This window comes from Empidonax traillii, unplaced genomic scaffold, assembly GCF_003031625.1.
Source record: "Empidonax traillii isolate 1590-97213 ecotype Southwest subspecies unplaced genomic scaffold, ASM303162v1 scaffold581:size401988, whole genome shotgun sequence".
NCBI classification, from domain to species: domain Eukaryota; kingdom Metazoa; phylum Chordata; class Aves; order Passeriformes; family Tyrannidae; genus Empidonax; species Empidonax traillii.
In genome coordinates, this window is record NW_020955774.1 from 335,506 (window position 1) to 348,170 (window position 12,665).

Consider the following 12,665-nt stretch of genomic DNA (forward strand, 5'->3'; position numbering starts at 1 on the left):
AGTACAGAGACTCCACAATCTCTCTAGGCAACCTGTGGCAGTGTTCGACCATCCTCACAGTTGTTCTGTCACTATCTACCACTGAACCAAGCCTGGCTCCATTTTCTTGACTCCGCTGTCCAGATATTTGAACACATGAAATCCTCCCTGAGCCCTCTCTTCTCCGGTCTGAACAATCCCAGTTCTCTTAGCCTCTCTTTGTATGAAAAATGCTTCATGCCCTTAATCATCGTCCTAGCTTTTTACTCAGGTACAGCCATGTCTCCTGTATAGATGAGACCAGCACTGGACTCAGGTCTCCAGATATGCCTCACCAAGGCTGAGCAGAGAAGGATCACCTTCTCCAATCTGCTGGCAATGCTCTGCCTAATGACCCAGGAGGCCAGTGGTCTTCCTCGTCCCAAAGGGAATATCACTGGCTGGTGGTCAACTTGGTGTCCAACAGGAGACCCAGGTCCTTTTCTGTAAAACAAAACTCCATTCTAAAAAAACAAAACAAAAACCAACCCTGAAGAATGAGCAGCTAAAATTATATCTATTCCTGTATACAATAATGGCTTTCTTTTACTGACTGTAATTCAGAAAAAGAAAACATCCAACAATCACAAAATAACTCAGGACAGATAGAGAATTTCAGGTTTTGAGTAGGGTTTATTTGCTTTGTTATATTGTTATGTTTTTCAATTATAATTAAATTTGCAAATGTGAACAGCCAAAATTTTATGCCAAAGATTATTAAACTCAAGCAAAGAAATCACCAGGACTAAACAGCTAGTAGATCAGCATAAAATAATATTTGCAAAGCAGCTCACATGGCTAGATGATACAAGTAGCTCTGTGAAGAAATAGGTACACAGTTGAACAGACCAACACACACTGAACCACAATTCAACTTTTGCTTTTATGTTTATTGCATTGTTATATTAAGCATTTATATTTACACACAATCCTGAATTATTTAGTTACAATATACTGAAACTGTCATCGTGAATCAATTATTCACTTATAAAGACCTTCTACCTTCAAACAGAGTTAAGCCCCATTCTCTTATAGGCAGTTTTGGAAGAAAAACAATTTCTGACTGAAAATGCATGCAAAAAGCTACAGTAGTTATGTTACTAACAAGTCTCTCCTGACTTTCTAACATTTTCTCAAAAGATGAATGCTATGCTGTGTTGTATGAAAACCAGTTGGGAGTCTCATGAAATCCCCAAATGGTGATGAAACTGTGCTGATTTTTGCTGTGTCAAGTCTGCATTCAAATACACATATATATGTATGTCTCTCAATGTACGTGCATATGTGTGCATGTATAGAGAAGTATATATAAACATGTACACATACACACACTCAAACCCCAAAAGATTCTAGGGGTAAAGGCAGGCTTAAAAAGAAAACAAAATACAAAGATACCACAATGAAATAGTTCTAAATAATAATAAAAAAAAAAGGTAATAAATATTCAGTGAGATATATGGCATTATTATAAAGTGCTCTACTAAAATCTCACTTATTAAAATAACGATAAAAATTATGTTCCTTTTAGTTGATTTATATAATTTGGTAAAGCCATTAAATATTTATTATGTATCAGTGACTCTATGCTTCCTTTAAAATTTTAAACAAATAGATAAAAGCAAAAATTAAAAGGCAAAGCAGCTACATGAAGCAGTTCTATTGGAGCCTTTCAGGCTTTTGTCTTCAAATTCATTGACAACTGAAAAATTTCAAACCCTGGAGCATATAGATTAAAAAATACAATTCCAATTAAAATTATGAAACTAAACAAAATTTAATTGGATTTTATGGACAAACTTAAAAGTTTCTATCCTACACTAAAATAGCAAGTTTTGGATTGCAGAAATTACTGAACGCCTCATCCTGTGCATTTCCACCCTCTTTCCTCACACATGTGCAATACAGCCCCATTGAAACCTAGTCTCTAGGTTTCATTTTTCCACATTCCACTTAATTTCAAAAGCAACCTGGCTTATATATTACTGTATTTTGTCCAGTCTGCTTCTACCCTTCTGATTTTCAGCCAAACTCACAGAAGGGTACATCTACAAGAGTGTAAACACTTTAAACAGCTTTATACCGTACCACTAAATTTCTTCTCATTTACCAATATTTACCAAATTTACCAAATTTCTTCTGTACCACCAGAACTTAAAAAAAGAAACATGGTAGTATTGAAGAAAAACAACTTCAGGAAATAAAGTGAAACAGCCCCACAGTGTGAACCTGTCCCACTGAATTAACAAGAAAGCCAAATACCTTTTCATATTTCAGTACAGCAATTTTGGTTTTCTTTCCTCCTCTTTTGCTGATGTTCCTCATTTCAATTGCTTTAGTCAACCACGGTGATTTTTTATGATTTTCCCCAATGGTTTTATGGATAAAATTGTCCCTTGTATCAAGACACCCTCCCCCCTTCACCCCTCCTCCCAGCAACAAAAACAGTAAATGGTTTTTTTTAATGTCGACTGGAAAGAGAACTAAAGACTAACAATTCAGCTCTGACATCTCAGCTGAATAAAACAGCATGTAAATTCAGTTTCCTTCAGGAATCTGTTCTGATCCCAAGAGGACTCCCTTCTCTCTTGTGCAATTCTGCTGGAGCAAAATTCACCCTGTGCAGAGGGGCACCACCTTTTCCATATCTGCCTGCAATTGTTCCATACCACTTAAGCCCTAATTTGAAGCTAATTAGGACTTAGCTGGTGCACAGGTCTTGTGCTGACTCTCTGTGTGGATGCAAAATTCGTATCAAGCCACAGAGTTAGCTGGTCTCCTGGCTCACAGTAAATGCATAATGACAGCATTATCTCTTTGCTCTCTTGCAAGATCTGAGAGGTACTGAGCTGCTTAACTCAATATAGTATTATTCAACAATATATTCCCTACATCTGGAAGAAAAGAGAGAAAAGAACCCCAAAACTAATAAAAATCATAACATAACAGCTGAGCAAGAAAGTTAAATTTTCAGTACTCTACCTGGCACACCACCAATATACATATTCATGAGCTACATGGTAAAGAATGTACTGAGAGAAAAACAATGTCCTCATCTGCACTGCAGCACTTGCCCTCATTCAATACCAGAATCTTACATTCTGGATACAAAACACTGTTACCTGCAAATTCAGTGCAAATTCCCCTTTCCTTAAAGGGGAAAGGCACTTAAAGCTATCTAAAACTTGAAGTGCAAACAGAAGAGTGTAAATCCCTGTTCCCTTAAGATGTGATCTGACATTTCCATCCTGTCAGACACACCTTCAGCAGCAGGATTTTTTGGCCAGTGTTCTGATAGTGAATGAGTTAAGGAAGAGTATCCCATTTATGTTTTCTTCTAAGTGGCATCTTCTAAACTATTCTTTTTCACCAGTATAGCCACTGGCCCACTTAACTTCTTTGTAAAAATCTCTGTCCCTTGCAAACCCATCAGAAATTTACTGCAAAGGCACAGGTACATGTAATTGTGCAGGAGGCTTTATGGACATGAATATCAGAAAAAAATATTAGTTTTTGAATTATATATTTAATGTGATCTTATTTTTGCTTTGAGTTCCTTTTAATGGAGTTTAGCTGCAATACTTTTAGACACACTTTGAAAACATCACCGCAATAAAGTGATCTGGATTGCTGAAGCCAATCTCCTTTTATTTGTTCAATAGCAGCAAAACCAAGAATTCTAATATCAGGTATTTATTTTTATAGATATTTCACTTCTCATACTGAAACGGATATAAATGTGGTCATAAAATCATGCCAAGTGTAGGGGTAAAGGCACTCTAGTTGTTTGGCTTGGGTGCAATTTCTGATTCCTCTCATTTTATGAAGCAAAACCTTGATGACAAATGCTCTGAAAAATTAGTTTACAATACCCTCTGAAATTTTTCCCATCTCTCTTCCATTTTAGAAAAATTGTATGTAAAGAATTTTAACCAATTATTGAACATGGACATTTTAACCTTTCTGCTCAGTACATTTGTTACACATGATGAGCTCCAAGCATCAGATGTTGATAGAGTGAGCATGTTTCTTGCACAGTGGCTTGTCCTTCTTGGAGAAGAAAGTCTGGCCCTCCAAACTGTCACTACATACCTGAAAGGGGATAAAAAAGAAAAGATCACCCAATTCAGATGGATGAATTGTACCACAATTATTCAGAATGCCTGATCATGGTATTGTTCTATGCACAAATATATTCAAAGAATAAGAATTACCTTTTTCTTAGGGATACTCTTTTTGATGCAATACTAGTGGTTGGTAAGCATAATCTTTCTTTAAGACAACAGGTTTCCAACTAGGAGCAGAGTTAGATTCAGCATAAAACAAACAAACAAACAAACAAAAAACCACCAACAAACCCAACCCCATCATTAAGGTTAGGGTTGTTGGTTTGTTTTTTGTTGTTTTGTTATGGTTTTTTTTGGTCATACAATATCAGCAGGCAATATCTTGGCTACAGTGCCTTTATGTCAAAAGTACTCTTGCTACTTTGGAAACACAGTCCATTCCTGTATGACCTTCAACACTTGCTCCAAAGAAGTAAATGTTATGGGTTAAATGCTAGGACACATGGCTACAATCCAGGACAGCTTCTCTTGGACCTATGCCAAAGACTTAAATAGCAGCACACCTTCCAAATAACTTTTTGTTTGAGCCCAGGGGATTGAAGGAGGATAGAGCTGTTAACTCCCATATTGGTCAGGTTAGCACAAGCACTGCTGCCATAGGTTTGTTTAAAATGTAGACTAGCTTTACTTACGGAGCATACAAAGCAAGTGTCATGCCAAGTGTGGCCCAGAGCCTCAAGAAACCTGTCTCCAGCTTCAATGGGGAATTCACAGCCATGGCACATGGTACCAAAGAGAGCATAATAATCTGCAAAGAGATACGAACAGATTTTAAAGCACATTCAGAAAAGCAAGACTGACCCTTAGAAAAGTTTGAGCTTTTCTTTCAATGGCAGTAGGTTTGGACTTGCTGAGTTTCATAGGGCTGAGTAATCTGAAAAAAGAGCTCCTAGATCGAAAGACTGGGATGTCATTTTCTCCTTGCTACTTCAGTTCTCATCCCCTTCCTTATCCTTTCAAGTGAGCAATGCTTCCATCTTCCTGGTGTTTCATTTCCTTGAGATCAATAGCATGCTCAGGGAGGGGGAAACGCACTTCTTGCAGAGCACCCGCACAAACTCTATGTGCTCCTTACATTTCCTCCAACTCTGCTTCGAAAGCATATCCCAGCTGTTCACATGACAGACCTCCTCAGTGAGTAATGAACTCCTGCCTGCATTCTGGCACAATATTTGCCTTAGACTGCACTACTCAAAATCATGTAATCATTAGGCTTCTGCCCTAAACAGAGTCTAGAAATTTAGATCAAGTCAGAATACCTTTCTAATCACTGGAGTGACTTTACATGGCTTTAAAAAACAAACAAAAAAACCCAATCAACCAAAAAAAACCCCAAACCAAATCACCCCAAACCAAACCAAACAAACAAAAAAAACAAAAACCCAAAAACCAAAACAGCAAAACAAAATATCCCAAACCAACTAAACAAGCAAACACCACCCCCACACACACCCCCCATAAAGGAAAAAAAATCAACAAGAGGCTTTAGGCAACATATTTATCACATTTAACAAAAAGTATCGCTAGGGTGTCAGGATGGTTATTAGTGACCAGACTCTCTGAAGGGTATCTGCACCATTTATTTTTAAGTGCTGAATTGACTGGAGGCTCACTGGAGCTGGCAGAGAAAAGCTCCTCTAGGAGTATCAGGGAGCAGGAACTAGAACAAATGGCACTGAACTGTTAATATTCCCCAATGACAGCAGAGCTTTAACAAGAGAGAGCAGAGCAGACTAAGAGAACAAAATACATCTATAAAATTGGGTGTGAAGCACTGACAACTCACCCCCATTCCCACAGTCTTAGTGTGTGACACTGCTTTTGCCCCATCTCAAGGGTTGCAAGTCACTCCTTTGCTGCCCACCTGCACAGGCCTAAATTTCACCTCAAGTTGTCTGGTCTTTTTCACTTATTTCAACTCTCAAACACCCCATTCTAAGAAGGAAATATTTTATTCCTGCACAGAAGACAACAGCATTCATGCTATAACATGAGAGAATTTGGGATCAGCACACATCATGCAATGTTATGTCTTCCTAAGATGAACTACAGAGTGACAGACATAATGAAGCTTTGGACTCCATCTATCAGTAAGTAAGTGTTACTACCATAGTAACACTCTGCTTCTGACAGAGAAATTAGATGCCAGGGGTTGTTTTCAAAGGAGATATATAAGGAGTGGGAAGAGGGGTAGAAGTGGATTTTGTTTCTCTCTAGGTTATACAGATCTGCTGAAGCTCTAGTGCTTACTGCAGCAGGGCCAACGGAGGATTATCAGATGTGTCAAGCCCAAGAGCAAAGTCCTGTTTTCATTTAGTAAGGTCGTGTTTTGTGTGATGACGTCACTCAAAATGCATCATAATAGCAGACATATCAACAGGATGGGGAACACAAGTGCTCTGGAAAACCAAAACCCTCTGGCTGCCAGTAGCAAGAAACAGCTTCACTGATCACCTTCATTAATCCATGCTACTGGGATGAGTTTGCAAGTGTTTAAGCAGAAGAAAGACAATAAAAATATCAAATGTTAGCACATTTGTGCAAAATCCCTGAAGGACATGATCTCGTGACAATACTGTTTCAGGTCTTTGCCTTTGTGTTCATACAGAATCTTACCGATATTTTCCTGGTGCCAGAAGTAAGAGCCTTTTGTAAGTTGGCCTGTGGTTTGTGTTGATAAGTTTATTGGCTTTTCTTTTGAAGAAAGGGCAATAGATAAGGCAGAATGAAGGGCATCAGCTTTCTTTTGCTTTTGCATGCTTGAATTGCGATACCACAGAAGCCTTCCAAGACTTCTCATACGGTCACATATCAGTGCTTCCTGCATACTGCATTTTCAAAACTAGGTTACTAACTCTGCACTTTTTAAACTTCAAAGTTGTAGATATTTGGACTTTTAATTTAATTTTAGCCCTGACATCCAAACCCAGAACATTTTCAGATTAAACACCCTTAATACTAATAGCTGATGCTGTTACAATTTCAAATACAGATTTAAAATTAGAACCCTCCTTTACAGGAGGAAGCAGGAAAGTTGGCAATGACATTTACCCCTTATTTCTTTAAAATTAGTCTTAGACTCATAACTCCAGCTGGACTGAAAGTCTTTGAAGAATTAATATATCTCAAATTAACATCTAGTTAGAGAGCCAGAGCCATTACAAAGTATCACTGCCAATAACACCTCACAGAATGTGTCTACATTAACTTGTGCTAGCAACTTTCTATCTTAGAAATAAACTCTGCAAGAAGCGTAGTATACTTGACATTTTATCACAGTTTTTCCTGCTCACAGTACTGAAATACTCACATTTGTGCACAGGAGTTGTAACAGTAGCACAAATCAATGCTCTGCGTGACACATGGATTATTTGGTGGCAGGAACAAGAACTGAACCTTAACAGAACAAACCCGGTCACAAGCTTTCCACCCAAAGGGGAGTTATTGATTCCTCCAGTACTATTTTTGAATCATCAAATGGTTCCAGGATTAGGGGCTTCAGATTGCTTCAGGATGAAATTTCACCGTGCTGTCACACTGGAGGATGCTCCTCTTATACCCGTTTCCTCTGCTGCTCCACAAATTCAATAGGAGCAACATGTTACCCTACTTGTGTCACCAAGTTAGCAATAACCTACTGTGTCCTTTTGTATCTGCCAACACCTCATTAAAGCGGCTCTGACGAGAAATTTTAGATAAATTTTGCCTGCTTTCTTCATCCTTACAGCACCTAGCATTCTCAATGGTCCCTACTGCAAACAACTGTGGGATCAGCCCAGAAGGAAATCTTAGCTCCAAAGAGGTCATTAGAATTTCATGCTAAATCATTTCCTGGTCAATCCATGTCTACCTCTAGTTAAACTGCAATGATCCTAAGAGTAGAAGGAAACTGATAAAAAGAGTCCAACTGACAGTTCCAACACAGATGCAAACAGCAAGCAGTGTGAAAGCAGATAATTTTGATACATTTTTGTCTCTTTTCCATCTTGAGGGAATTGTTTTACAAATTATTTCTTTCTTTCCTAGGCTAGAGGGGTACATGGAAAGTTTTAAGCAAACTAGGAAACCAACAGAAACAAAAATGTTCATATTGATAATAATAGGTTGACAAGAAGCTCAACAGGACTCGGCAATGCACACTTGCAGCCTAGAAAGCCAAATGTATCCTGGGCTACATCACAGGAGTAAGTGGACAGCAGGCAAGGGAGGTGATTCTGCCCCATCTACTCTACTTTGGTGAGACCCCACCTGGAGCCCTGCATCAAGCTACGGGGCTTCTAAGATAGGATGGACATGGACCTGCTGGAGAAAGTCCAGAGAAGGTCACAGAGATGCTCAGAGGGCTGGAGCACCTCTCCTATGAAGAAAGGCTGAGAGAGTTGGGTTGTTCAGCCCAGCAAAGAGAAGGCTTTGGTGAGACTGTACAGCAGCCTTACAGTACCTGAAGTGAGCTTACAAGAAAGCTGTAGAGGGACTTTTCACAAGGGTGTGTAGAAACAGGACAAGGGGGAATGGTTTTAAACTGAAAAAGAGTAAGTTTAGATTGGATATTAAGAAGAAATTATTCACTGTGAGGCTGGTGAGGCACTGGAACAGGTTGCCCAGAACAGCTGGATGACCCATCCCTGGAAGTATTCAAGGCCAGGTTTGATGGGGCTTTGAGCAACCTGATCTAGTGGAAGGTGTCCCTGCCCATGGCAGCGGGTGTTGGAACTAGATGATCTTTAGGGTCCCTTCCAACCCAAACCACTCTATGATTCTATAAAAAAAGTTATGATTAGCTGTAAGTGCTAAAAACTAATCCAGAGTCCCTCTGAATTTCTAAGTCACATCATTCATGTAATATTGCTCATCAGGCTTTCAAGTGCTATAATTGTTTCACTGTATTTTTCCTGACAGCCTGTTTTTTTTATCCCAAGTGTATGTTCAACAGATGTTATCCTTGATCCTGCAAAAAACTACCTGGACAGTCTGCTTTCTCTTGGAAGTCCCTCAGGCTGTGAATGAGTCTATTCAGAGTAAAACACATTACTCCACTAGCATTTGCTTGTGTTTAGTAAATAAACAGATTTACATAAACCTCAAATTATTTTAAACCAGAAAGTCACCCTAAAATTAATGCTTTGATGTATCACTGCTACCTACAGCTGAGGGCTTAACAAGAAAAGGTAAAATCAGTGACATAACGCCTGCTGCTACCTAAGCTGATGAAGAAATTCTCGCCAACTCCTCCTGCTGCAAACCCGAAGTGTTGTCTACAGCAGTTGTTGCTACTTTGAACTGATATATCAAAGTTACATGAATTTGCTGGGGTACTTCTGATGTGAAGCTTGAGAAAAGGAACTTTTTTTTTTCCAGCCTTATTGATCCCTGCCTCCCTGCACAGCTGCAGTAAACTTTAGTTATGTTGCTTCTTACCCGTCTCACAGTAGGGATCACCATCTTCTAAGTGGAAGACATTATTGCGGATGGGGTTATGACAGGCCACACATACGAAGCAGGAAACATGCCAAGTTTGTTTCAAAGCATTTATTACTTCCTGTGGGGATTAGAAAAAGTGTTATGAACACATTATTTTGATGTGATGACTAGATTGTGGTAACCATGCCTCCACACTTGATTCATTTCAAGAATACTTTGTTTCCTACTACTACTCTGAAAATGAGTTGTGCACAAAAGTTCTGCGACATTAAACTTAATGAGGTGTTTTATTTATGGTGCATCTACTAATTTTTTCATGAGCAATCTTTCAGGGTTTTTGGAAGGTTCAGTGTAGAGTTGGACAGATTTAGCAACTCATTTGTTCACCTATTTAATTTTAATTAGGATCTCACCTACAACAGTCCCCTGAAAGAAGAAAAGCAGCATCTCTACCTTCTCCTGAAGTCTGTGAAGTTAATCAAAAGACATCACATAGAAAATTATGACTGCTCTGTGTTGTTTTGGAAGATGCTACAGTGCCAAATATGACTTGAGAATTGTGCTGCCAGAGCCCTGCATGACCCCAGTTACAAAAGAATCCAGACACGTTGCTGTCTGCAGTAAAACAGTGGCTGATCAGCTGGCAGGCTCAAATTAGCAATATCAGTGCCGAGTAGGATAACACGTCTTTCTATCTACATTACCACTGGGAATATTTCAGTACTTCACATCTAGCCAACCAGTGTGTTCTTCAATGCTCAGCTCAGCTAAGAGGATTATTTCTTTTTATTCCCCCCTGCCCCCATTCTGTAAAAAGCTGCCAATTAAAAGCATTTTGCTCAAGAAAATTTGGTAACCAGAAAATTTGGTAATCATAAAATTTGGTAAACAGCTACAGAGTAGCTTCATGAAAACAGGAACTGAACTTGGAAGAGCCAAGGAGACTACAGTACCTTTTCTCAAAGAGGTTGAAAAGGTTGAACATTACAAGAGCCAAACCCACAATTTGTATATGATAGGAGCTAAAAAGATACGTCAAGAGTATGCCTGAAAGAATGCAGACTGGGATAGATAAAAAAGAATTTCATTGCAGAGACTCACTGAACACTGTGGTTATTGTTCTCACAAAAATCAGGCCACTTGCTGGTCACTTACCCCAAGGATCTTCCTCTGGCACTTTGAACACTCAGGGGCAAAGAACTTCTCGTAGCAGACCTCACAATACAGCATCCCTTTCTCTTCCACAAATCCAATGTAAGCCATGGAGGTTTTGCAGTGGGCACAATTAAACTCCTCTGGATGCCATGATTTTCCCAAAGCCACCAAAAAGGGTCCTCTGATCAGAAAGAAGAGATATTGTCAGCAAATACTCCTAGGTTGGCTGTGGCAAAAGCTGCTAATAGGTTTAACCCCCAATACCTCTGTGCTATTACTACAAGTATATACCATTGTCTCTATATTCATCTGAAAATATATTCAGCATGCTAATTTCTTTAATGGACATATTTACTTTAGTGAGGTATCTTCAAGGTCCCACCAACACTCAGCCTTCCAGAATTCAGGTTTCAAGTGAAGTTTGTGGTTCAAGTTTATCTCCCTCACCAGATTTCCTGGGTTTTGCAAGACCAATAAAGATGTCATTCTTTCAAGAATTGCATCACTTTTTTTTCTGATCTAATACCTCACTGCAAAAAAAGAAGTGTAAGGTACTAATATCACCATCTGTTGCTAAACATTTTTTTGGAAATCAAGTAAGCTACAAGAACACTTTGTGTATTTTTTTCATATGAACAAAGCAACAGCAATAAAGAAAGAAAAAAAAAACCACACTCAAACAAGAAAAAACCACCAACAAACAAAACCCCAAGAAAACACATTGAAGTTTGCTTATGTTGACTCCAAGATGGGAATACAAGCAGGGTGAGAACAGAGGGCACCTTCATTAAGGGTAGAGGGTAATTACTTTCATTTCTCCAATTTCTCTGGCAACGTCATGTATTTTTAACGGGATGAGAAGTCAAAAACAAGGCACTCAAACAGATTTAGGAAAACTCAAAGACCTTGTAAGATGATGAACATATATGTAATCTAAGACTAATTCTTCTATTCACCTCTGATTATTGGAGAGAACGCAGCGAAAAACAGCTCCTGGAGAGCAGCCTGTAGCCCTTTAAGGAGGGAGCTGAGCCTGAGCCCAGCTCTCCAGCCCCCCGCTCCCAGCGGATGCCTGAGCAGTGCAAACACTGACCTAACCCGATACCCTCCCACTGCTCTACAAGCACCTTTTTACATCAATGCCCTTTCAGTTATGTACTGATCAAACAATACAAGCCCTTATGTACAACAAAGTGCTCTCAGTGCGCCGTGTCAGCACAGGCTAATTTAACAGATTCATTAACACGGGGCTGACACCAAAGAGGCTCTCCCGGCTCTAGGTAGTATTGAGTTTCTGGCCATCTGCACCGAAATGATAGGCTCAGTTAGCTCTGCAATGGAAAGCAAGTGTGCTAGCAACAGGAGAGGAAGGAATTTTTACATCTGCTGCATTTAGCTCTCCAGAGTTTACAGCCCTGACATGTTGAGGTTAGCCATTCAGGACAGTGCACAGGAACCCAGACGGATGGAGAACAGCCTGAGAGTGCACCTACAGAGTTCCTTTCCCAAAATCTCCAGACAGCTGTGGCTGTGCCCTGCACAATGTCTATGAGGTGTTCCATTAGCGGACTGGCTCCCTGTGCACACATGTCCAGAAGAACACTTCCTAAATACAATTTTACTTTCAATCAGGCCGTAGTTTAAACATGTCAAGCTGATACTGCAGCTTAATGATACCTGCAACCTAAAAGCTGCCCTAGAGCACGTGGAAGAAAGGAAAAAGAAAAACCAAACTAAAACAACACCTGCCACGTAAAACACACTAAAACATGATATTCAGAACTTGGAGGAGTTCCCAGTCTCAGCATAGTTTTGCAATCAAAATGATAGTTTCCAGTAATGAAAGGTATTTATTTGCTGTATTAATTTAAAAAACAGTTTAAAGTCCCAATTTCAGTAAAGAGGATGCATGCCCACACTCATGCAATCTGACAGGAAATAGATAGG

General features: G+C 39.4%; 1 protein-coding gene across 1 annotated transcript in view; it reads right to left on the minus strand.

Moving 5' to 3' along the window:
* Positions 1 to 631: 631 nt before the first annotated feature.
* The window catches only part of PDLIM5 (PDZ and LIM domain 5), a gene marked incomplete at its 5' end in the record, with an annotated part of 57,138 nt that continues 45,104 nt past the window's right edge, over positions 632 to 12,665 (minus strand). Inside the window, 4 exons of the mRNA XM_027898161.1 lie at positions 632 to 4,107; positions 4,775 to 4,890; positions 9,561 to 9,681; positions 10,719 to 10,899. Of these exons, the coding sequence (XP_027753962.1) occupies positions 4,018 to 4,107; positions 4,775 to 4,890; positions 9,561 to 9,681; positions 10,719 to 10,899 (508 nt within the window). The remainder of the gene's footprint in view (positions 4,108 to 4,774; positions 4,891 to 9,560; positions 9,682 to 10,718; positions 10,900 to 12,665) is intronic.